Raw genomic sequence first — 26,157 nt, 5'->3', positions numbered from 1 at the left:
AGTTTAGCAAAAAGCGGCCTCCTGGTGGCGCTATAACAGGCCCATGTGAAAAATGTGGGGCAAAGGCTCTGAATTGGCATCCAGGGAGTGTGTGTGCACAGTTTCGCTATGATCAAGCCAACAGTGCCGGAGATAACCTGTTCACAGACGGACACACACACGGACGGACGGACACACACACGCGGACGGACGGACGGACAGGGTGCAAAACATACTCTCTCGCCATGCCTTTCGGCCTGGCGGAGACAATTAAACTGCAAACCAATATCGGATTTAAAAAAAAGAAAAATCTATAATTTCTACAGTAGGTAAATGGTTTTCAACCCATTAAAATTGGACTGTGCAGTGGAAGTGATGGGAAAACCCCTCTAATAAGCAGTGGTGGAAAAAGTACTGAAATGTTTTACTTAAAAGTATCAATACCACAATGCAGAAATACTCTGTTACAAGTAAAAGTCCAGTATTCAAAATGTACTTGAGTAAAAGTATAGGCATCAAAATATACTTAAAGTACCAAAAGTAAAAGTACTAAAATGTTTGAAAATAGCCGATCTACAAGCTTGGCTGTTTGCAAATAGCCTATGTATAAAATAGGGCTGACATGGTTAATGGTATGTTTGTTGCCGGACCCAGGGGGTCCGGCTTACATGAGGCTTTGTACCTGTTTTCTCCATACATGGGCATGGTCACTTTGTCCTTAGGCCCCAGCCATAAAAGTCTGTCCCCCTTTCGTCCATACATGGGCATGTTTTGTACCTGTTTTCTCCATACATGGGCAAAAAAATGGTTTTGGTCACTTTGTCCTTAGGCCCCAGCCATAAAAGTCTGTCCCCCTTTCGTCCATACATGGGCATAGACACAGGCTGACACGTCATGTGAAGTCTGGTCTGGCAGAACCAGATCTCCTGGTTTATACTATAATAATGTATATCTACAATGTAAAATAATTGTAGTGGAATAAAAGTGCAATCTTTGTCTCTGAGATGTAGTGGAGTAGAAGGAAAAGTACTGAAAATTGAAAATACTCCAGTAAAGTACAGATTCTTCAAAGTTGTACTTAAGTAACATTACGTGAGTACATGTACTTAGCTACTTTACACCACTGCAAATAAGACAGTCTCTGAGTTACAAAATGCTCATATAGCCTACACTCTGGAGTCCGAGAGGAGAGTCTGAGTTAAATGAACACTCTGTATTTTACAGCTGAGGGATGTTGTGTGTGCCAGCTTCTCAACACCTACCACACAAACCAAGCAAACTTAACCACAGGAGCTGGGCCCTGAGCATGGCTAGCTGCTGTGTTTTGGACCACCAACATTCTGGAGAAGCACTCAGGGCTGTGGTCGGACCGTGGCGGTCACCGGAGGGGTGGGGCACTGACCTGGGCATTTCTAGCTGTGGTGGCTAGAAAAATCAGCTTCTCTCTGCTCAATGGAAGAGCCAGTTGGCTCAATTAAAGGAACGTGGGTGATCCACCTACCTCAGACATTTCATTAGTTTTCACGTGAATGTAAGCTACAGTATGCACGTACGCACGGACGTACCAACGAATAGTGAAAATATCTACATTAATCTACCTGCTCACGACACGTCACAATAATGCGAAGCGAAGTTTTGGACTACCTCCGAACAGAAAATGCCTCACGGGACTGATTTTGGGATAAAACACTGTTTGTTTGGTGTAGTAGAGTTATTTTAGAATTTGGCGATCTTAGAATGTTAGTCTGGTGGGGCGGATGCCTAGAACCGGCCTTTCTTTTATTCAAAGAGCTTCACAATGTGCGTTACATTCACTCATTCACAAACATTCACACTCCGGCGGTGGAGGAAACCTTGCAAGACACCAACTTGCTCATTGGGAGCTGTTAGGGGTTCAGCGTCTTGCTCTAGGACACTTCGACACTAAACCAGGTGGAGCCAGGGATCGAACTGGGAACATTCCGATTCCCAAGCGGCCGCTCTACCACCTGAGCCAGTGCCGGCACGCATGCACCTGAATGTTGTACTGTATGTCTATCCAACCCAGCCAGACACGCATGGTTTCTACAACAGCATGACTTTATCAACCAACAATGAGAGCGTGAACGTCCAGACTAGATATTTAAATTGATGTAGAACAAGATAGAGAGAGAGGGGATTTTTTTCTGCAAATGTATGTGTTTCCTCGTCACGCAAAAACCTCCACCATCATAGTTTTTCTTCCTCATACCTTCACCTTTTGTTCCCCTCGGACTGTGACTTGTTTATCTTTGCCAGTTTCCTTCTCTTTCCACATGGTTGTGCTTGTAGATCGGCTATTTAAAAAAAATCACACCCAGTGTGAAGTGGGCGGTGGTCATCATAGTGATGGAAGCTCACTTCGAAAAAAATTGATTTTTCGAAGTGCATAATCCTATTTATAGGTTATTAATGTCATCATGTGTCTCGCTAGCCAATCACAGTGCTGAATAGAGTCAGCCAATAGAGTCAGCCAATCACAGTACGGCTAGGGGTGTACTAATGAGCCAATCACAATACAGCTAATGAGGTGTCCCAACCCCACTTATAGGGGCGGCTACACCACCCAAAAATGTTGCCTCTTTCTTATACATATTATTTGATAATTTGGCCAATGTTTGGCTAGATTTATAGTATAGTTTGTTGATTACTTTGTGTTCGTATTGACACTCGACAAAGCCTGATGCAACGCGGTGGATTCGAACCCTCAGCCTGGTGGGCAGGCACTTCACCACCGCACCACCCGAGCTCCCCTAATCACCTAATCATATAAAAAGCTACATGGGGTCTAGAGATTAGTGGGTTAGCCAGCTTGCTTGCTCAAGGGCAACACCCCGATGCATCACACAATACAACCTCAACAAGATCTTTGCCAGATCAGTTACAAACAAACATAATTGATTTTCCCACCAGCTTGAACTTATCTTATTGTTATTTCTGATGCCAAACTGAATGTACTTCAGTGGTATAAAGAAGAGTGGGAAGCCTAAATCAAAATTCAGAATTTTGACACATTTTCCAGGCTAATTCTGACTTTGTCCTTGATTGTGACCTTGACCTTCGACCTATCGATTCGATAGCAGTGTCCAACTGGGACATATCCTCCTGGTTTCTCTCTACACCATGGGTCTTCAACAGGGGGTCCGGGACCCCTAGGCGGTCCTCAGAGTTATTAAAGTGGGGCCGCCAAATCTTTGTGTGATTATTATTACTAGATTATCTAGATGTTTAATGTTTAAATTATGATGTAAGCATAATAATAATTAAACTAGAAAATGTGCTCCTCGGAGCACAAGTCTCCGCCAGCGGACCCGTGCTATTTTAATCAAATGAAATCACCTACCCTATCTTTAACCATAGTTCTCTAGGAATGTTCTAATTTCATAATATCATCATCATAATGCAAAAGGCGTTGGTTAAAATATTTTCTCTGTGTGATGTCTTTTTCTCTTTCTGTTTTTAAACCACCACGGCCATAAGGGTACTTTGATGGATTTGCCAATTCTTCAAACTTGTCGTCTAGATAGAATGCGCGTGGTTTTTGGTGTTCTGCAGGGGCGACTGAATATGTAGTGTCTTTCAGATTTACTGATGGCGTTCTCATCCTTAGAAGCGGTCAGTTGACACACCTATTTATAGAATTGTATTTCGTCATGCATCCCTCATGCATCCCTCTAGCCAATCAAAGGCATTGGTGTCAACATATTAACACGTATTAAGACTTCGGCCTTGTTGTGGGATCAATTCAACTCTAGTCCTCTTCTGTGTTACTGTTGTAGATGAGTATGCTTTCTTAGCTTTGGCCTTCTGCACCTTTGCTTGACCAATGTTAGGTGTTCTCAGAGGGACACACACACACGCACGGACGGGTGATTTGGACTAGAAGATACTGTTCCAATCAAGACTGATTGATCCTGTCTTACCTCGCTTCATATAGCAATTACTATAGCAATTATATTATCATAGCAATAACTAATGAGATACAGTAGAGTAAAAGATATATACTGTAGTTAAAAAAAAAGGTGTATGTTAAAGAAATGATTTAAAAATCATTGTTCATTGTCTTGAACAGTTTCAGCAGTTGATTGGTGTGTTTGATCAGCTTTGGCCTTCTGCGCCTTTGTTTGACCAATGTTAGGTGTTCTCAGAGGGACACACACACGCACGGACGGGTGATTTGGACTAGAAGATACTGTTCCAATCAAGACTGATTGATCCTGTCTTACCTCGCTTCAAAAACGTAAACGGTTTTTTGAAGTGACACACCTATTTATAGAATTGTATTTCGTCATGCATTCCTCTAGCCAATCAAAGGCATTGGTGTCAACATATTAATACGTATTAAGATTTCGGTCTTGTTGTGGGATCAATTCAACTATAGTCCTCTTCTGTGTTACTGTTGTAGATAAGTATGCTTTCTTAGCTTTGGCCTTCTGCGCCTTTGCTTGACCAATGTCAGGTGTTCTCAAAGGGACACACACACGCACGGACGGGTGATTTGGACTAGAAGATACTGTTCCAATCAAGACTGATTGATCCTGTCTTACCTCGCTTCAAAAGCGTAAACGGCTTTTTGAAGTGACACACCTTTTTATTATAGGATTGTATTTCGTCATGCGTCCCTCTAGCCCAGTGTCTATCAACCTTTTTTGTGCCAAGGCACACCTGGCATAGCCAAAAAATCCCAGGGCACACCTAAATATACGGTATATATATATATATATAATTATATATATATATATATATATACACACACTAGGGTGTGCCGATACACTAATTTCACGAAACGATACGATACGATATTGGGCACACAACTTCAATACGATTTTGATACGATACGATACGCACTTTTTTATCATGAAAATATTTGGGGGAGAAAAAAAGCAAATGCAAACAAATATTTCTGTTTTTGCATTATTCAGACATGCAAACTTGTAGCTTTTCAGCTTCCACTAGCCGTTTTGAATCCAAATAGGGCAATAGTGTGACACCTGACCCGAAAAAAAACAGCATTTTGTCACCCTTTTCACCTCGGGGCTGTTTGCATGCCTGATTATTATTATTGTTAAAAAAAAAAAAAAAAAAAAAAACATTTTTTTTTTTTTTTTTTTTCAAAATGATATTTTTTCAAACCTTCTTCAAACGGCGCGGCACACCTCAGCAGTAGCCCCGGCCCAAAATTGGGACGTTTACCAGGGTTGATATACACTGCTCTAGCCAATCAGAGACATTGATGTCAACATATTGACACGTATTAAGAGTTCGGCTTTGTTGTGGGATCATTTCAACTCTAGTCCTCTTCTACGTTACAATTGTAGATGAGTATGCTTTCTTAGCTTTGGCCTTCTGCGCCTTTGCTTGACCAATGTTAGGTGTTCTCAGAGGGAAACACACACGCACAGACGGGTGACTTGGACTTACTGAAGGTACTGTTCCAATCAAGTCTGATTGATCCTGTTTTACCTCACTTCAAAAAGTAGGGGCTTTTTGAAGTGACACACCTATTTATAGAATTTTATTTCGTCACGCGTCCCTCTAGCCAATCAGAGGCATTGGTGTCAACAAATTGACACGTGTCACGTGGAGCTTGCCCAATGTTAGCTTGGCTAACAATGTTTGCTCACACAAAGCGAAAACATATTCTCCACCTTCGGCGGAGACAATAAATAAAGTTAAAAAATAAATAATAATTCAAAATAATTAAAAGAGTTCCGTGTAAACAATATTGTCAGTTACTCCTCTCCCCCCTCTCCCCTCCCCTCCCCTCCCTTCCCCTCCCCTCCTCTCCCCTCCCCTCCTCTCCTCTCCTCTCCTCTCCTCTCCTCTCACATATCAGCTATTTTCTGTATAGACGTTTGGTGTAGAGGGAAAAAAGAGCAGGCCAAGTACAGAGCCACAGGTCAAGTTTAATAAGTATTGAGGGTTTAAGTGGTTAAATGTGTGAAAAAACACTTATTTTAATAGAAAAGACAACAACAAAAAAACATGTATTGACACAACATTGATCATAGTGCTGTCAAATAAGTCTATGAAGCCATCTATGAAATCTATGAAAAAATGTATCTGCAACATAATACAATATGGAGTAGGGGTCCCTGGTTCTCAACTAAGGGGTCCTTGGCCATAGCAAGCCGGAGGTCCAAGATTCGATTCCAGGCCTCAGCAATGTGTCAAAGTGTCCCTGAGCAAGACATTTCCCCCCTAACTGCTCCCCCCTCCGTGCTCCTCTGGGGGCAGCCCTCAGCTGGGTGAAGCTGAAAACTGAAGTTCCCCCGCGGGAGGAAAATCAGGTCACAACAAAAAAAAAGAACAAAACAGAAAAAGTTGAAGGCCCCTGCTCTACAGCACTGTTTCTCAACCAGTGGGTCGGCACCCAAAAGCAGGCAAAGGACCCTAATATATTGGACACTGACTTCCTGGTCAACACCAAACATGTGGTTCCATTTGAAACATGTTGAGACTTGAGAATCACTATTGAAGACAGAACACTGACCAATTTAACCCTGCAAATCAGTGTTCTTATGGTGCTTATGAATGCATGTTGTGTGTGTGCTGTGCATCTGTTGTGCACGTGAGTGTTATACGAAAACTAGATTCAACTTGATGTTCACAGATGTAACAAGATACAGAGAGAGAGGGGGGGGGGGGGGGGGGGGTGGGGGCGGTAGTTGAAAAGCAGAGGGAGAAAAAACCTTAATACAAAAAAAAACGAGTTGAAGATGTCACATGTTTTAACCCTCGTAGGGTCTTCGTGTTTTAGTCACACCCAGGGCCTTCGAAGCCACCGAAGGCCCTGTGTGAAAATTTTCATTTTCATGAAAATGAAATTTTTCATTTTCATATCACATGTTTAGTACAGTAAATAAGGCAAATAGAAGAAGTTTCATAGAGAACAAAAAATGTTTACATACGTTTAATTCATGTTGAAAATGTTAAACCGGGTCAAAAGGACCCGAGGACCCTACGAGGGTTAAATAAAAGACATGTTTGCTGCTGCTTCTGTCCCCGAAAAAGTAACTCCCCGGCCGGCCGGCCCCAGTCTGCTGCAACAACAACAACAACAGCAGTCAGCAGAGTGAAGTGAAGCAGGCAGACACAGAGGCTGCTTGCTGAAGTTGCCGTGCCCTCCAAGGCACAGAATCAGACTGTTGAATCAGTTGTTATTAATATGTTTCAGATCAATCAGTTGGATAATAAAGCCATGTCTCTGCCTCCGGTTTAAACTTTATGTAATCTTTACAATATTGCATTTGAAGAGCCAAGGCAAGGCGATCATCAAAAATGAACAGGTTTTTAGCACAAACTTCAAATCAGGTCAGGTTGAATAAAGTAGGCCTAGTATTTGTTTTCGGTGTGAATATGTGTAAAAAAACATATTTCATTTGCATTTTGGTGATATTAGGCTGGGAAATTGTCATGTGTAAAGATATTTTCGGTCTGCTGTCTGCTTAGCCGACTGCAGCACAATGCTTCTAGTGGTGGCCAGAGAAAGTCATTGTCATTGTGCATTTCTACTATGTCCACAGATACAGTATAAACACATAGGAATTCTATAAACTGCTGAGTGTTGACCTGCTTACCAGTGGCCACTACTGAGCACCCTGTCCTGATCTCAGGCTAATGCACATCACATGCACATCACATGCACGTGACATTACATGCACATCACAAGCACTCATAAGCAGCACAATACTGGTATGCAGGGATACACCGGTCAGTGTTCTTTCAGTCTTGACCATACAGTCAATGACAGAGATGTCCAGTACAGCTAGGACTGAAATAATAAAAAAAAAACTATTAATAATTTAAAAAAGGTTCTACCATAGAGCCCAGGGGGACACAGGTCAACTAAATATACAGGGTTTAAATGGTGAAATAAATAGATCTACCATCGGACCTATCTGGGAGTGTGTGTGTGTGTGTGTGTGTGTGTGTGTGTGTGTGTGTGTGTGTGTGTGTGTGTGTGTGTGTGTGTGTGTGTGTGTGTGTGTGTGTGTGTGTGTGATACTTTAAGAATATTTTGATGCCAATACCTTTGTACTTTTACTCAAGTAAATTCTACCTGTAACAGTATTTTTATATAGTGGAATTGCTACTTTTACTTAAGTAAAAAAGGGTACTTCCACCACTGATTTGTGGTACTTTTATATTGCTGTTGTCGGGCAGAAAACTCTTATCTCCAGATTCTAACTTTTTGTGTTATTTTGTAAATTAACGACATACTTGATCATACTATAGCGTCAAAGAAAAGTATCAAAAGTAGCAGATGCACAAGCTGAGCTTGTAGATCTGCTACTTTTGATGCTTTTGAATTTGAATCCTGAAAAGTAAGTTTAGGACATATGAGGTTTCCACCCGACAGAGACGATATATGACTATTATGACTAAATACTATGACACATTTTTATAATCTGCTACTTTTAAATGCCTAATTGTCTCCGCCAGGCCGATAGGCATGGCGAGAGAGTATGTTTTACCCCCTGTCCGTCCGTCCGTCCGTCCGTCCGTCCGTCCGTCCGTCCGTCCGTCCGTCCGTCCGTCTGTCCGTCTGTGGACAATAATCTCCCACACCGTTGGCTTGATCGCAGTGAAACTGTGCACACTCACTCCCTGGATGCCAATTCAGAACCTCTGCCCACATTGTTTCACATGGCCCTGTTATAGCGCCACCAGGAGGCCGCTTTTTGCAAAACAGTACTCCTACAGATTTTGTCCAAACATCACACAAATCGGTACACAGTATCTCTATAGTCATTAAACGAATTGGGTCTTTCAGATTTTTCATATTCCTTCCTGATTGGCTAAAAATGGCTTCCAAAGTTTGCAGGACTGCTTCGTTTTGAACAAAATGCCTCAAATTATGAACACAGCATGCAATTTCAGTGAAACTTTGCACGCACATTCCCACTATGCCGAGGAAGAAATGCCACTTGAGATTTTTCTAATGCACACTCCCTAGAAGTCAAGGAAAAACCTTGGCCCTGCAATTTTCACATCTGCCTTTTATAGCGCCACCAGGTGGCCGACTTATGTAAAACATATTTCTTTACATTACTCCTTCCGATTTTATCCAAATTTCACGCAAATCGGTACACATGATCTATATAGTCATGTGATCAAGACAGATCTGTTAAATTTTTCATATTCCATCCCGATTGGCTAAGATTCACATCTAAAGTTTGCAGGAGTGGCCCGTTTTGAACAAAATGCTGTCAATCATGAACGCAGCGTCCGATTACGGTCAAACTTTGCAAGCACATTCACACTATGTTGAGGAACAAATGCTACCCTTTTAACATTTGCCTGTTATAGCGCCACCAGCAGGTCTAATTTAGCAAAACAATTTTTTTGAGCAAAATACCTCAAATCATGAATGCAGTGTCCGATTGCCGTGCAAGGCCTAAGAAGAAATGGCACCCTTTTCACATTGGCCTATTATAGCGCCAACAGGAGGCCACAATAACCTACCTGACCTGGCGGAGAACTGTGCTCCGAGGAGCACTTTTTCTAGTTTTATTATATTTTTTCCTTAATCCATGCACCTTATGTACATTATCTTTCATTACAACTAACTACCTGATGCCACTGCAAGTTTTTCCACCACACACACACCTTATATGTACGTAATATACCGTATGTATATTTATTATGTATGTTTTTCAGTTTCTTCCTTTCCATATGTCTTTACACCTTTCTTAAAACTACAATGATGGGGTTTGTGCATCAAGTAATTTCACCCGCTTGTACCATGTGTATACCTGTGATGTGACGATACATTTGAGTTAAACTGGAATACAAATTAGACCACATAGACTACGAAATGTTACATTATGATATTTTTTCATTTACTGAACACGGGCCAATTATATTTGTACTGGGATCTTTAAGTGAGCTAGGGTTGATGTGTGGATGTACTCAGATTCTCCCTCAGATGTCTCTGCTACAACAGGGAATGACGACACTCTTTAGATATTCACTCACTGATAGTATTGCTGTTCTGATGTGGTTCTAAAAATTAAACATAATATGTATATTAATTATATGACAAAAAGAAAAATATTGCAATAAACTAAAAATCATTCCCGCAATAGGAATGAAGTAGCTGTATACTATTGACCCTGTGCATATTTGTAACAGCAAGCTTATTCTGTAAAGGAGTCTCTCTGCATAACATACACTTTAAACACTTAGACCCTCTATTAGTAAAACAAGCTACAATACAAAAGTATGGTAGTTATAATGTGCTTCTAAGCATAATAATGTAATTTGAACAACACTGAAAATACTTCGTAAACCTTGTTATAAGTTGTTATGTTTCAAATATAAACTTATAATGCATTGTAAATGTGATTATAATGAATTATAGACCCGACCTTTAAGTAAAGCATTACAACATACACCTTGCTTTGTCTTTGCATGCATCTCTTTATTCAAACGATGTTTACAACATCTTGGAGTATTCATTTAAAAGCCCTGACAGGTCACCACTTTAATAATATGTGATACAATACAGATATCTACTGTATGAGTTTAGGATTAAACAGAGTCCCAAAGAGAGAAAAAAAAACGAATCAAAACCATGAAAAATAGTAAATATTGCATCATGCCTTTTATACCACGGCTGTACCTTTCTAAAATATATGCATGCAAACCTAAACATGTTTAAGTAACACGTCTGATCTTCATCGCTACAGCCTTCAGGGAGTAATAATGACGCTTCCAGTCGTACCAGATTACACCTGTTGCATAATGAGCCGTCTTTCCCCAGAGGTAAAGACCATTGATGTTAGCACGGTGACCGTTCAAGTACCAAAATGCACCGTAATAATCACTTGCAGTGTTCTTGCCCGACTTGTCCTGATCTTTGTCAAAGGTTGAGAATTTCATTCCATTGTGAGAGGTCAGTGAGTCTCCTGCTCCTCCATTCTTGAAGCCAGCAACCTGCAGCTTGTAGCCATCAGCCTCAGAACCCACAGAGAAAGAGGAGTAAGAGGCAAACGCTGTGTTTCCCTCAAAGTCTTCCATGTCCACCCTCAGCTGATACTTTTTGTTCTTAGAAAGGAGATGCATGTTCTCCAGTCCCAGCCAGTACTCGCTAGCCTGGTAAACCCTCCCTCCGGAAATCTCATTTCTATTTGATTCCAGGAGTGAGTCTGGCCTTATCGCCCATTCTGCAATATTGGCTGTGGGCTGGAGTTGGGCGGGAGTAATACCGTTGACTGACAACCCCTTCAGCCAATGATAATTTTTCCCCTTCAGCCAATCAGCAGTTCACCAGTCTAATGTGACGCAACGGGACTTTTGAGACGGCGAATGCCAAAAATGGGTTGCCTTATTCGGATACATGGGTGTCACTGCCTGCCCCTACCGGTTCTCTAAAAAAAAAATTTTAAATAGGCTTTGTCATGATTAATTGACCACATGTATGAAGTTAAACAACTAAATTCTATCCAAACGATATTCCGTGCCTCAAAATAGAAGTTAGAGAGCTTTTAGAAGTAAAAAAATAGCGGAGATTATAGCGCACAAGAAAAAGATGGCTGCCGTTCGTGTTTTGGGCTCACTCGAACTCGCCACCTGATTGGCCAACGTAAGCTGTCAATCACAGAACAATGAGCGACGACGCTGATAGGCTCGGCCGTTTGGCACAGGTTTGGCATACACAGCCAATATTGCAGAATGGGCGATAAGGCCAGACTCACTCCTGGAATCAAATAGAAATGAGATTTCCGGAGGGAGGGTTTACCAGGCTAAGTACTCGCCTGATGCGTCTCCAAACCCAGCTTGGTACTGAGCCCAGGGCCTGTAGAAGTTCAAAGTGCCGTCCACTCTTTTCTGGATGACTGTCCACTTCCCTCCATCTGTGTCCATGTCACAGTAGACCTTGGCAGGTGTAGTAGTGGGGTAGATGCTGTACACACCACTCTGTGTGGAGACATTGTTGTAGATTTCCTCACAGTCCAGAACCAGGTTGAGATCACAACGAGGAGCAGAGTGGACTGTTACAGCCAGAAACAGAACTATAACAACAAGTATCATCTTGAAGTCTTTAAGTCGCACCTTGTTGTTCAGATCAAAGGAGGTCTGAGTGTGTTGAGTGTATGTTCAGCTCCAGTACAAGGTTCAATGCAGTCTGAGCTCGAGAGAACCTTCATTTATAATTAAGAATGATGACGTATTGGTATTGAAACTAAAGAGATAGTATGATAGTTAAAAGTATGCTGCCACCAGACAGACAGTCTGACTATACTGGTTATCAGGATATCTTTGATGAAACCAAAAGACAGAGATAAGCATTACATCTAAATATACTTTCTTTGGTTATCTCCCATTTGTTCAGATGCTTTCAACAAAATTAAAGTGCATAGGCTATAAACATTTAATTACATCTTCAAAATAGGTTTTCCACTCTGTCTAAATATTTAATTGTATAGGTGTTATGGACGGCCACTTCTATGAAAATGTTATTGAAAAGACAATGAGTCCTTCATCATCCACCTAGACAACAAGTCAGGTTTAGGAGATTGAGTTTTTTTCTAAGAGTCCTTTTCAAACAGTAAATAGCAGCTCATCTTGTAGCTGATCCTGCAGGTTGACATGGAACATTTCTCTGCTTCGTCAGTGTGAATCCATCTGAAATTATTCGACTTGTGAACTTACTGTTAGGAAGTGTATTTCTCTCACATATAGTGAGGATATTTACTCGAGCCCTATCCCAGCCAGGGCTTTAAGGTCTGCGGACAAGCTGTTGCTGGTTGTTCATACGACTAATTTGAGGAGCAGGGGTGACCGTGCTTTTGCGGCTGCGGGCCCCAAGCTCTGGAATATGTTGCCCCTTCCCATTAGATCTGCCCAGTCGATTGGGGCTTTTAAAACCTTAGTTAAACCTCACTTGTTCTCTCTTGCTTTTAGTTGTATTTAGCTCTCCTGTTCTGTCTTAACTCTGCATTGTTTTGTTTTTCTTTGCTGTCCTCTGTAAATACATATTATTTGTTGATGATTTTTTATGTTTGAATTACCTTGTTTTAACCATGTCCAGCACTTTGGTCGGCTTTGGGCTGTTGTAAATGCTATACAAATAAAGTTTGATTTGATTTGATATATACTTGCCCCCCCCCCCCCCCTCTCTCTCTCTCTCTCTCTCTCTCTCTCTCTCTCTCTCTCTCTCTCTCTCTCTCTCTCTCTCTCTCTCTCTTTGATAGATTTGATACTTTATTTAGAAGTTTGCAGAGAAAAAAGCACATGGAAGTACAGTTCACAATACAAGGTAAACTAAATAGGATTGAAAAGCCCAGAAAAGCTGCAATGGCTTGTTTCAAATGGGATCCCCCAAATGGGATCCTCACTTATGTATATGTATATGTATATGTATATGTATATGTATATGTATATGTATATGTATATGTATATGTATATGTATATGTATATGTATATGTATATGTATATGTATATGTATATGTATATGTATATGTATATGTATATATATAGGGGGGGGTCAGGGTTTATGACCTCTTCAGGGGCCAGTTTAGAATTGCAGCCTCCATTTTCTCTCTTTCTCTCTCTCTCTCTCTCTCTCTCTCTCTCTCTCTCTCTCTCTCTCTCTCTCTCTCTCTCTCTCTCTCTCTCTCTCTCTCTCACACACACAATGAATGAACCACTGTGTATGTGTTTGAATACTTGATTCATCTGTTCCATTTTAACTCATTAAAAGCCACCAAGGATCAACCCAAATCTCTTTCAAACTGACTCAACTGAGTGTCCATCACTGATAGCTGCCTTCCTTTGAGCCCCCTTTATCATATCTGCCAAAAGCTGACACCTCGTATGCACACGAACGCACGTACAGTATGCAGTGAGAACAAGAGAGCGGAAAAGGTGCAAATGAAGATGTAACGGTGATATGGTTGCCGAGATGGGCTACGGCACGCGTAGAGATGTGAACCTATATGACGGCATGAGCTGATCTCAAACCTGGTGTTGTTTTTTTGGGCATGACATTATTATGGGCAAGAATTCAAAATGTGTTAAAACAGCCGATCTACAAGCTCACATCTCTGTGATTTTGTAGATTGAGATCGCTATTGAACGCTGTAAATTGGGAATGCATGCCCCACACGGTTATGCAATGCCCGTTGTACCCATTGTCAGAGGAGCCGCTGTAGTGTACCCATTCAAAGAGTATACCACCCACCCAGTGCTGTATAACAGCGGGCACCCACATACTTAATGGGAACCCCATTTATGCAATACTTGTTCAGTCAGAGTATCCAATCCACTGTACCCGTTCTCAGATTACACAAGGCAGTACCCACTACCATAAGACCCGATCAACTCATTATGGAGATAGCCTATGGGGATTCCTGATGGCGTCAGAAACTGCTGATGTTGTGTTGATGACGTACTAAAGTGAATGGAGTTCCATACATGCAACCACTTGGCGCAGCGGCAGTCAAGTCAAGTCAAGTCAAGTCAAGTCAAGTCAAGTCAATTTTCTATTAATTAAAGCACATTTAAAACAACCAAAAACCGACCAAAGTGCTGCACAGCATGAAAATTACAACACACAAGACATCAAAGTTAAAAACACAAAAAGCATCAAATACAGAACATTCAAATCCAAACAGGAAGACAAAGAGCTGAGGTTAAAATGTGGAGAGCACATGAAAAAGCGTCCAACCATTTCTCCATGAAGGCAGGAGGTTTTCAAAAGGCCAGGGAAAAGGTGCGTTTTGAGTCTGCTTTAAAAAATATCGAAGGAGGGCACAGACCTAATCGGTAGAGATATAGGCTGTTCCACAATTGTGGAGCAGCGACGGAAAAGGCACACCCTCTTAACTTCAAGCGGGTGCGTGGGACTTTGAGGAGCTTCTGATCTGCTGATCTTAGTGACCTACAGTAGTGCTGTCGGGGCGAGGAAGCAACTCAGATATGTATTATGACGGTGCCAGCCCAGGGTGGGCTTCAAAAACAAAAGTAGAATTTTAAAATCAATTCTGTATTTGACAGGAAGCCAGTGAAGGGAAGCCAAGATGTGAGTGATGTGAGCCCACTTTCGGGAGTCTAGCAGCAGCGTTCTGGACGAGCTGCAGTCTAGAGAGAGAAATACTGGAAACCCCTGAGTATAGTGAGTTGCAATAATCTAGGCGGGAGGAGATGAGGGCATGGATGACTTTTTCCAGGTCGTGGGTTGTTAAAGAGGATTTAATTTTTGGAAGAAGGCTCCTTTGACAACAGCAAAAATAATTTGTTTGTCAAATTTAAGGGCCGAGTCTAGGAGCAGGTCTTAGGAGACAGGAAGTGTGATTTACATAATTTACATACACTCATCTCGACCTCAACTTTACGCCATTTAGGACTGTCCAGCACACAAGGCCGGCTCACGAAACACAAATCAAACTATCAGACCAGGCAGTGCTGATCAAATATTGGTAAAGATTTTGTTACTGCATTGCCTTTAGCTGTTTAGCTGTAAAATGAGAAGGTTTTCGAATTTCGTCATTTTAGGGTCAAGGCCACTTAGCCTTTGGTGTTGGTAAAACAATGATTTTAAGTCCATGGAAATAATGAATTGGACTGTGACACATAACCTGTTTATTTCACAAAATAATGTATTGGCAAATTACCAATATTTGTACAAAGTCTCAATATTTCATTCAGCCCTGCACTGCTGATTGATTGAACGCACGCACGCACGCACGCACGCACGCACGCACGCACGCACGCACGCACGCACGCACGCACGCACGCACGCACGCACGCACGCACGCACGCACGCACGCACGCACGCACGCACGCACGCACGCACGCACGCACGCACGCACGCACGCACGCACGCACGCACGCACACACACACACACACACACACACACACACACACACACACACACACACACACACACACACACACACACACACACACACACACACACACACACACACACACACACACACACACACACACACACACACACACAAACACAGCTGCCTGCATGGACCAGCCCCACAGCTGCTCTCAGCTTGCAAACAGTTTTGATTGACATTGACAGATTTTGTTTTGTTGTAATTGCCCAGTCAGTGCAAAAGTTATATAGGCCTACATCCTCATCTTAGAAGTGTTCTGGTTGCAACAAAGAAAAATCCTCTCTGTGCCTTTCAAGGATTTATCCCAATTTTCATGCTCCTACATTGGCTTTCCCCTAAAGCACAATTTATTGAGAGCCTTTCATCCACTGTAGATATAGATTACATAATTGTCTCCGCCAGGCCGAAAGGCATGGCGAGAGAGTATGTTTTGCCCCCTGTCCGTCCGTCCGTCCGTCCGTCCGTCCGTCCGTCCGTGTGTGTGTGTGTGTGTCCATGTGTCCGTCCTGTCTGTGTGTTAGCAGCTAATCTCCGGCACCGTTGGCCCGGTCGCTGCGAAACTGTGCACACCCACTCCCTGGATGCCAATTCAGAACCTCTGCCCCACATTTTTCACATGGGCCTGTTATAGCGCCACCTGGAGGCCGATGTGTGCAAAACCCATTTTTTCCTATTACTCCTACAGCTTTTAACTAAACGTCATGCAAATCGGTACAGTATCTCTATAGTCATGTGATCAACCCGGATCTGTTCAATTTCCCATATTCCATCCTCATTGGCTAAGGTTGGCTTCCAAAGTTTGCAGGATTGGTGAGTTTTGAACAAACTGCCTCAAATCATGAACGCAGCTTGCCATTTCCATAAAATTGCACACGCACATTCCCACTAGGCCGAGGAAGAAATGCCACTTAAAACTTTTCAAATCAGCCTCATGGTGGCGCTATAACAGGCCGATTTGCATTTTTAACTATAACTGCACCGATCTGCGTGAAATCTGCGGACCAATTTGCAGGATTGGTCCGTTTTGAACAAAATGTCTCAAATCATGAACGCGGCGTGCGATTTCCCTGAAAATGTGCACGCACATTCCCACTAGGCCGCGGAAGAAATGCCACCCTTTTCACATTGCCCTGTTATAGCGCCACCAGCAGGTCTACTTTAGCAAAACACATTTTTGGAACAAAATGCCTCAAATCATGAATGCATGCACATTCCCACTAGGCCGAGGAAGAAATGCCACCCTTTTCACATTGGCCTATTATAGCGCCACCAGTAGGCCACAATAACCTACCTGACCTGGCGGAGACCTGTGCTCTGAGGAGCACTTTTTCTAGTTGGTGGTGTTTTGGGAGAGGAAGAGCATACAAAACAGATACATACTCACAAATAGACTGAAGGGGAGAACACTATGTTGTCTTTCTTTGACTATATCACAACAATCTGAACATTTTGTCATGCATTAGTAAAGAGATCCTGTGCTCGCCAGGCTTTGCCAGGGACATGGAATTAGACCTGACTGGAGGATCAAAGCTTTTTGGAGTGTGTCCTGGCTTTTGTTAGAAACTTAAGCTCATCTAAATAGATTCAGAGTCACAAACTCTGTACTCTGTTGTCACACAGAATGACAAGCAACAGAGCATGCAGGGCCAATGGAAAATTCGGACAAATTGTACTCTTTACTACTAGATAATAGTACATGCATGTTATTATCGTGATCAAGTGTGCAGATACTCCATTTTGTTCCATGGACATGGTAATGAGTGCTACTTATTTGACTAATTTAGCTTGGATGGTAAAAGTAATGATTATACTGAATGAACATAAAAGTGATGATGCAACATTGCTCAACAACTCTCCCCTCTGTCCTATCCCTGCAAACTATGGGAAGCATGCTCCCCCTGGTGGTAGGCAACATATCTACAGTATCACATCTTTTCTCCCCCTCACATTCATGGGCCATGAAGCTGAGTCTGTCTTTCTAGCCTGGTGGTGTAAAGTAACGAATACATTTAGGCTACTCAACTACTGTACCTAAGTAGAATTTTGAGGTATTTTTCCTTTACTGGAGTATCTCCAGTTGTCACTAGGCTACTTTTACTTCTAGGCTACTCCACTACATCTCATATTGTACTTTTACTCCACAACAATTATTTGAAAACTTTACTTACTTACTAGTTACTTACTTGATTATTATTAGGCCTACAAAACATACATCCACTTCAGACCTATACATCTCGGCCATTTGAAAATAGCCGATCTACAAGCTCAGTCAGCACTGTTGTCTGTTGTTTTGTTAATTGGATCCTCTCCAAGATGGTGAGGCTGAATGAGAGCATGTCAGGTGAGCTCTGTTCATCTACAGTACATGCTTGACCCCATGAGTCTGTTCTGTAATTACTCATAACTCATTTATATTCTGTGTACAGATGACTGTCGGGCCAGTTTGATAACCGATATATCCTGAAGATTGACAATTGACGATGAATCATTCATGTCCCTGTGGTTGATTATTTTTTAAACTGGTGCAAAAACAAACTCCTTCAACTCAATGTATCAAAGACATATGGTCATCTCATTCAGAACACCATCACCGAGGGTCAAGAGGTAGAACCAGTTGTCAGCTACAAATACCTTGGTTCAATAATCAATAAAAATCTCACTTTTCATGGTTTGTAGGAGAGTTATGTAACAACATTTCTGCCTAAGTAAACTCCCCAAGTTTCATGTTGACAGGCCCCTGATGACTCTCTCTTTTAACAAATCCTACACAGACTCAACAAAATGGACCAGAATTGTTGCTTAGCTATCTGAAGAACGTTAAACAGAAAACCCTGCATGGTGTGTGTTTTTTTTAAATATTTTTTGGGGGGCTTTTCTGCCTTTATTTTGAGAGGAAAGTAGGCTGACAGGAAATGGGGAGAGAGATGGGGGGTGACACACAGCAAAGGTCGTCAGGATCGGGAGTCGAACCCTCGACACGCTGTAAGACTGTATTACCAGACATGTGGTATGCGTCTGGACCACTAGGCCAGCGGACGCTTATGCCCTATTTTGTATATAGTCATATGATTATGTCACGCACAAGTCACAAAGTGTCGCATTGTGTCCTTAGATCTGCTATTTTGCAGTTAATGAACAATTCTACCAATACTGATATCCCAAAAACCAGGACGCCAGGGTTAAAGTGGTTAAAGCGTCATCATGCAAAAATAAATAGCAATATGTTGGCAATAGGCATCACATGTTTGTTTCAGTCACAATGTTATTGTTTACTGTCCTTTCAACATGTTCACAGGGTCATTCATAGTTGTTATTGAAAACACTGAATTACTTTGCTGTTACAATAAAACGACTGATTTGCATACACACACAAATTACAGCCTTCGCTGACTGTATGTACAAGTTAAGCATTTCCTATTATGCCATCCTCATATAGCCTATAGATCTATAACAGATAAATGATCAGATTATTATAGCCTACCCTTGTTTTCTATACTAGCCAAAGTTCTGATTGCATGCATGCAGATACATTTTGGCGTAATCATGTTTATAATTCACACATTCATAATAGTCTTCTACTTCTCATGTCCAGGCTTGTAATAGATCCAATACATCATCTCCAGTTGAGATGATCTCCCCAGAGTAGGCTGGGTCTCGCTGCCAGTGCCATGATGTGCTTTAGCCAGCATCCTCCTTATAAGAGCAACACACTCCCCTTGTTAGTGAGTGTAGGGCAGTGGTGGAAAGAATACTCAAATGTTTTACTTAAGTAAAAGTATCAATACTGCAATGTAGAAATACTTCGTTACAAGTAAAAAGTCCAGAATAAAACAAATTACTTGAGTAAAAGTACAAAAGTATTGGTATCAAAATGTACTGAAAGTACCAAAAGTAGAAAGTACTCATCATGCAGAATGTCCCATTTCACAAGTTTTCAAATGTATACAATGAAAAAATAGCAGAGAATGAAAATAGCAGATCTACAAGCTCAATATGCGTCCCAGTCCAGCCCTGGTAGGAAATGAAGCATCTGACTGACTGTTCATCATTTGACGTTTGGCTTTCCTGTGAACAAACTGGATGCATTGTCAAATTGGCGGCTAGAGCTGTCCATGTTAAGTGTCTTCTCTTTTTCAACCATGTCTTCAAGGTCTACGAAGGAAAACAAGAGATTATTAAGACTCTTTTTGGAGCACAGCAAAAAAACTAAAAACATTTAACATGCTCTACGCATTAAAAGAAATACAAAAGCAGTTCAATCAACACATAATGCTGAAGTGAATCCTAACTGAGATGAGATAATTGTAAAACTAAGGTTCTGAGTCCTTGAACAGTGGTGGCAAGTAGCTAAGTATATTTAAGTAGGCTACTGTACTTTTTTTTTCATATTTGTAGTTTACTTGAGTATTTCCAATTTCCAATCCTTTTACTTCTACTCCATTACATCTCAGAGGCAAATATTGTACTTTTACTCCTCTACAATTATTTGAAAACTTTAGTTATTTTGTAGATTTAGATTATTATTACAACACATACATTACCCACTTCAGCCCTATACACATTTCGGCCATTTGAAAATAGCCGATCTACAAGCTCAGAACATGTCGCGATGCAACACATTGTGAGCTTGTAGATCTGCTATTTTCAACAGATTTGTATACATTTTTTACATAATTTTCAAACTTGTGAAATGAGACCTTCTGCATTATGAGTACTTTCTACTTTTTGTACTTCAAGTACATTTTGATACCAATTAAGAGTATTTCTACACTGCAGAGTTCTTTTCCCACCACTGTCCTTGAACCTATAATTATTATAATTTCTGTCACTCACACTTCCGCACGGCCACGTTGACCTTGGCATAACCCCGGTCTGGGTCTTTGCTCAGGTCAATGCAGTAGAAGAATCTCAGCTCCTGTGGGCACTCGGCATGGCTGAGGTTGTGGAGCAGGGGAATCATCCGATTAGACATGGGCGCCTCCGCCAAGGCCTGGTGCATCATATACTTACACCATTCATCCTGTAGGAAATCAGGTGTGATAAGCAGGGCTTTGCAGTGACTGTCCTGCACGGCTTGGCACAGTTCGGTGGGAATGGCAGCTCCCGGGGTGGCATCTCTCTGCCACAGGAAGCATCGAAGGTCACAGCCTGAGCCTTCCAAGAAAGAGACCAGGCGCGTGGCCTCCTCGACATCGGCGTCCGCAGAGCTATTGCACACAAACACGTCATGTGTTTTGCTCAACCGCAGCGGTGAGCTCAAAACAGACTGTGGCGGTTTAGTGGAGGAGGAGGAAGAGGCTAACGATGATGATGAAGAGGATGATGACTGAACCCTGATCTTCCTGGAACTGTGATCTTCTTGTTCATGTTGTGTTGGGTCTCTGCATGGCGAAGCTACTCTTGACTTTTGCAAGAGTTTACGAAGCCAAACTGAAACAAAAGGAAGATGCTCAAATGTCTGCACTGTACTCTCTATACTCTCCCTGGTCATGATAAGGCCAATCGTTTCACTTAAAATGATAAATAAGTATAAATATGGAATTAAATCATTCCACTCACAATCTTCTTTTGGCTCAGAAATGTAACTATTAAATTAAATGGAGTAATCTATCTCTGAAGTTTAAATGTCATTCAACTGTCCACAATGAAAATCAACTGTTTCTTTAAAGTACAAATTCCTATCAAATCCACTTACAGTGTAACAATGCCTCACCCACCATATCATTACACCATTAATTATGTATAATCATCTAATAATGAAACTTAATGTGATGTGTTTGAGCCGGAAGCTTACTGGCAATTAATTAGTAAGAGAGACAGAGAGAGAGAGAGAGAGAGAGAGAGAGAGAGAGAAGAGAGAGAGAGAGAGAGAGAGAGAGAGAGAGAGAGAGAGAGAGAGAGAGAGAGAGAGAGAGAGAGAGAGAGAGAGAGAGAGAGAGAGAGAGAGAGAGAGAGAGAATGTATATACAGTGTGTGTGTGGGTGTGTGTGTGTGTGTGTGTGCAGTGGCGTGCACAGACATTTTGAGGGGCAGGTGCTCAAGTAAAAGAAAAGGGCACCTTGTGCGGCGCGCGGAACCGCCGGCTGCCCTAGTAGTGTGCGTGCGTGCGTGCATGTGTGCGCGCGCGCGCATGCACACATAAATGAAATTAATTAATTAATCAATAAAAAGTTAGTGAACGACAAGTTCTATGAGAACAGGAACCATAGTACCCAAAATGTGGTTATATTCTGAAGACCTTCATGTTCAAATGGAACAGGTATATAATAGAACAGGTATTATTCTAATGATCACTTTTTTACGTTAAAGAAATTAAGAACAATTAATTATCAATTATTTAGCAATTGTACTGAAATAGAAAAAACATAACTAAAAATTGTTTGTCTTGTCATCAAGCTCAGATGTTCCAACTAGAGAAATCCTGTCAACTCACCATGCATGTTGTTAACATCATTGTCCAGTTACTTTCATCCATCAATGAACACATCGGTCTCTGATGTTAATGTCACATTCAGACGTAGAACTCATGTAAATAACAGATGCTAAATATTATGAACACATTAAAAGACAGAAGCAACCTAACCTAACAAAAGCAAAGCAGACAATGAATGCATCAAGGGTTTCACTGATTTCCATTTGGTTTCCGTTTTAAAAAAGAGGAAGCACTGAGCAGCACTATACTTGCAGAGAGTGAAGCGTTCATTCATAAAGCACAAGCATAATTCAAACCACACATTCTCCCCTCTTAAAACACAGAGGTGGAAGAAGTACTCAGATATTTTACTTAAGTAAAAGTAGCAATACCTCAATATAAAAATACTTTGTTACAAGTAAAAGGCCTGTGCTCAAAATGTTACTTGAGTAAAAGTACAAAAGCATTGGCATCAAAATATACTTAAAGTACCAAAAGTAAAAGTACCTAGGCTATTTGAAGGTAGGGTTAAAGTGGTTAATGTCTGTTTTATAATATAATGATTTATGTCCGCAAAGTAACTAGTAACTAAAGTTTTCAAATAATTGTATTGGAGTAAAAGTACAACATTTGCCTCTGAGATGTAGTGGAGTAGAAGTGAAAGTATTTGAAAATTGGAAATTCCCCAGTAAAGTAAAAACACCTAAAAAATTTACTTAAGTACAGTACTTGAGTAAATGTTACTTAGTTACTTTACACCATTGTTAATACGGTAATGATTATGAAATCAATACCTGCATTTATAAACCACTGCCAGTGTAATTCCAAAATGAGATACACTTGTAAAAATGTTACACCAACTCTGACAATGAAATGAAAAGGGGAAAAAGTAACATAAAACCCCACTATTGAATATTAAAACTTGAGCCCTATTCTTACAAAATACTAATAATATTTTTTGGGGGCTTATTTAATACAAAGAGAAACAAACCAAGGTGTTTTATTATTAAATATCAAACATGAACATCCTTTTGACGTGGCATTTCTATTGAAATGGACATTTGATTAAAGGAAATCAGATTTCATGCATGGGGGAGGATATAACAGCTTATTGTCAGCTGCTTAGTCACAAGGGAAACAGTAGTCTATTTTAGAGAAGTGGGTTACAGGAACAGCTCATCACACCCTTGCCCTCCTTTTTCTGGTTTTAAGTATATGGAGGGGTGTTTAGTTTAGTTTAGATTTTTTACTGACTACAGTATCTAGAGAAGAAACAATTCAATAACCAATTGGCTCCATTCTCTATTGTATTATCCATTGAAGATTCAAGTTTTTTATTTGTCACTGACTTATACAGGTACAAGCGAAATGTTGTTGGGACTTGTCCCACAGATTGTGCTACATATAACAAAAAACATATTAAAGCAAGAAAATAAAAAATAATGTATATACAAATATAGGGTTATACGCCAGGGACTCTTAGACAGAATTAGCAGCGTTTCCGTGTGCAGTAAATTTCTGATCGAAACATGTTCAAATGTAGACAGAGTGACCATGTGCAGTCAATTTAGGATCAAAAACAGCAATGGTCACTTCCCAAAATGTGCAAAGTCACCATGTGCAGATGTACAAAGCAACAGGATCAATCAACAATGGTGGAAAAGGTAACATTTTGTTTTACTTAAGTAAAAGTATCAATACTGCAATATAGAAATACTCTACAAGTAAATGTTCGGAATTCAAAATGTACTTGAGTAAAAGTACAAAGGTATTGGTATCAACATGTACCAAAAGTAGACTCATTATGCAGAATGTCCCATTTCTAATGTATAAAATGCATTTAAATCTTTTGAAAATAGCAGATCTACAAGCTCAGATAGATCGGCTATTTTCAAATGGTCGAAATGTATATAGGGCTGAAGTGGCTTTGTAATAATAATCAAAAGTAACAAGTAACTAAAGTTTTCAAATAATTGTAGTGGAGTAAAAGTACAATATTTGCCTCTGAGATGTAGTGGAGTAGTAAAAGTACTGACAATTGGAAATACTCCAGTAAAGTAAAAAATACATTGTACTTAAGGACAGTAGGCTACTTGAGTACATGTACTTAGTTACTTTACACCACTGTCATTCAATGTGCAAGTGTCACATATGCAGCAGCAGCATTTCTCAATACAAGAACACGTGATAAAGCATAGAGACAGTGTTATAACACTTGTTGTTTTATGTTTTCCTCTTTTTTTTGTTGCTTTATGGCCATGTCCACATTTAGTGCTCTAACAGCGGACAGGAAGAAAAACTTGATTCCAATGACTCCTGTCTAACTCTAAATCTTGTTAAGAAACACTCTCTGAATAAATGGAAAAAGAAAATGAAAAAATACTGAATGAATTTAAATACTGTATGTTACTCTTGCTCCTCTTGACTTCAACAAGTAGCCTATGTGAATTTAACATGGTCAACTTTTTTGACATATAGGCTAATTATTAACTAGTTGAGGCATCAATAGGCTTCTTCTTCTTTCGTGTGTCATCACCAGATGTCCAGCTCAGCGTACAGCCACTCCATCACTAGGCTACCAATGATTGACGAGTTGGTCAGGCAGGAAAGTCAATGATTGTGTTGGTGGGCCTATTTTACTGTATTATAGTATTTGATTTACCTGCAAAAGGACTATGTGGAAAATAAAAGATGTCTAAAACCTTGTACATGACATATCTCATTGTTTTCTCTGTACACTGTCCCTGTTTAAATAAAATCATTAATTAATTCATTCATTCATTCATTAATTAGTACACCTGTGGCTGCCCTGTCAAAGGGCTATAGCTAATAATGTAGGCAGTGGTGGTAAAAGTACTCACACGTCTTATTTTAATAAAAGTATCAATACTGCAGTGTAAAAATACTCTGTTACAAGTAAAAGTCCGGAATTCAAAATTTACTTGAGTAAAAGTACAAAAGTATTGGCATCAAAATATATAGAGTACCAAAAGTAAAAGTACTCATTATGCAGAATGTCCCATTTCACATCTTTTGAAAATAGCAGATCTACAAGCTCACAACGCGAGCTTGTAGATCGGCTATTCTCAAATGTATATAGGGCTGGTTAATGTATGTTTTATAATAATAATCTAAATCTACAAAGTAACTAGTAACTTAAAGTTGTCAAATAATTGTAGTGGAGTAAAAGTACAATATTTTCCTTTGAGATGTAGTGGAGTAGAATTAAAAGTATACTGAAAATGTTAAATACATTAAAGTAAAAATACCTACAAATTTTACTTAAGTACAGTACTTATGTAAATTTACTTAGTTACTTTCCACTACTGAATGTAGGCAGCTCACCTTTTTTTACTTAGGCTATCTATCATATCACTTCTGTATAATGGATATCAATTTAGAACACCATGCCGTTTGGATTCTGTTTCTATGGAATATAGGCATATAACACTTTGCCAGTGGTTCTCAGAGTGGGGTCCAGTGACCCTCTGAGAGTGTACACATCATTTGTTCACTCTCAAAGTTATGGGGGTCCTTGAAATTAAAACATTTGAGAACCACAGCTAGATAGGATTGTATCACAGCAAGAGGGAATATACGGCCTCTGGATATAGGGATAGGAACCATAGACAGTAAAATCCAGTGGTGTCAAATAACAAAGTACATTTACTCAAATACTGTACAGTACTTAAGTACAATTTTGAGGTATTCTTTATGTTACTGGAGTAGTTCCAATTTTCAGTACTTTAACTTTTACTCCACAACAATTATTTGAAAACGTTAGTTAGTTACTTTGTAGATTTTGATTATTACAAAACATACATTTACCACTTCAGCCCCATATATACTATGGCTATTTGAAAATAGCGGATCTACAAGCTCACACG

At 40.5% G+C, this 26,157-nt stretch overlaps 2 protein-coding genes across 2 annotated transcripts; both read right to left on the bottom strand.

The window, feature by feature from the left end:
- Positions 1–10,474: 10,474 nt before the first annotated feature.
- On the bottom strand, positions 10,475–12,111 carry LOC308085761 (microfibril-associated glycoprotein 4-like). Its single transcript, XM_080429073.1, has 2 exons — positions 11,758–12,111; positions 10,475–11,241 (listed from the first exon to the last, which is right to left on the bottom strand). Exons 1-2 carry the CDS (start codon positions 12,034–12,036, stop codon positions 10,660–10,662), a joined length of 861 nt encoding a protein of 286 aa, XP_080285199.1. The 5' UTR covers positions 12,037–12,111; the 3' UTR covers positions 10,475–10,659.
- Positions 12,112–18,960: 6,849 nt separating this feature from the next.
- tirap (toll-interleukin 1 receptor (TIR) domain containing adaptor protein) lies at positions 18,961–22,432 on the bottom strand. The gene is made up of 3 exons (XM_080428215.1): positions 22,292–22,432; positions 20,692–21,288; positions 18,961–20,010 (listed from the first exon to the last, which is right to left on the bottom strand). The coding sequence occupies exons 1-3, from the start codon at positions 22,296–22,298 to the stop codon at positions 19,904–19,906; spliced, it is 711 nt and encodes a 236-aa protein (XP_080284341.1). The 5' UTR covers positions 22,299–22,432; the 3' UTR covers positions 18,961–19,903.
- Positions 22,433–26,157: the final 3,725 nt, after the last annotated feature.

This window comes from Gymnoscopelus braueri (assembly GCF_963280865.1).
Source record: "Gymnoscopelus braueri genome assembly, chromosome: 5".
Taxonomy (NCBI): Eukaryota; Metazoa; Chordata; class Actinopteri; order Myctophiformes; family Myctophidae; genus Gymnoscopelus; species Gymnoscopelus braueri.
This window is presented reverse-complemented; position numbering and strand designations above follow the sequence as displayed.

What these genes read in the sequence shown, in the direction of transcription:
- LOC308085761 (XM_080429073.1), bottom strand. Translation starts at nt 12,036, where the DNA reads ATGATACTTGTTGTTATAGTTCTGTTTCTGGCTGTAACAGTCCACTCT. An exon ending in GGTTTGGAGACGCATCAGGC is followed by an intron (nt 11,242 to 11,757) that starts GAGTACTTAGCC and finishes AAGGGGAAAAAT; the next exon opens with TATCATTGGCTGAAGGGGTT.
- tirap (XM_080428215.1), bottom strand. An exon ending in CAACGTGGCCGTGCGGAAGT is followed by an intron (nt 20,011 to 20,691) that starts GTGAGTGACAGA and finishes TTTCCTTCGTAG; the next exon opens with ACCTTGAAGACATGGTTGAA.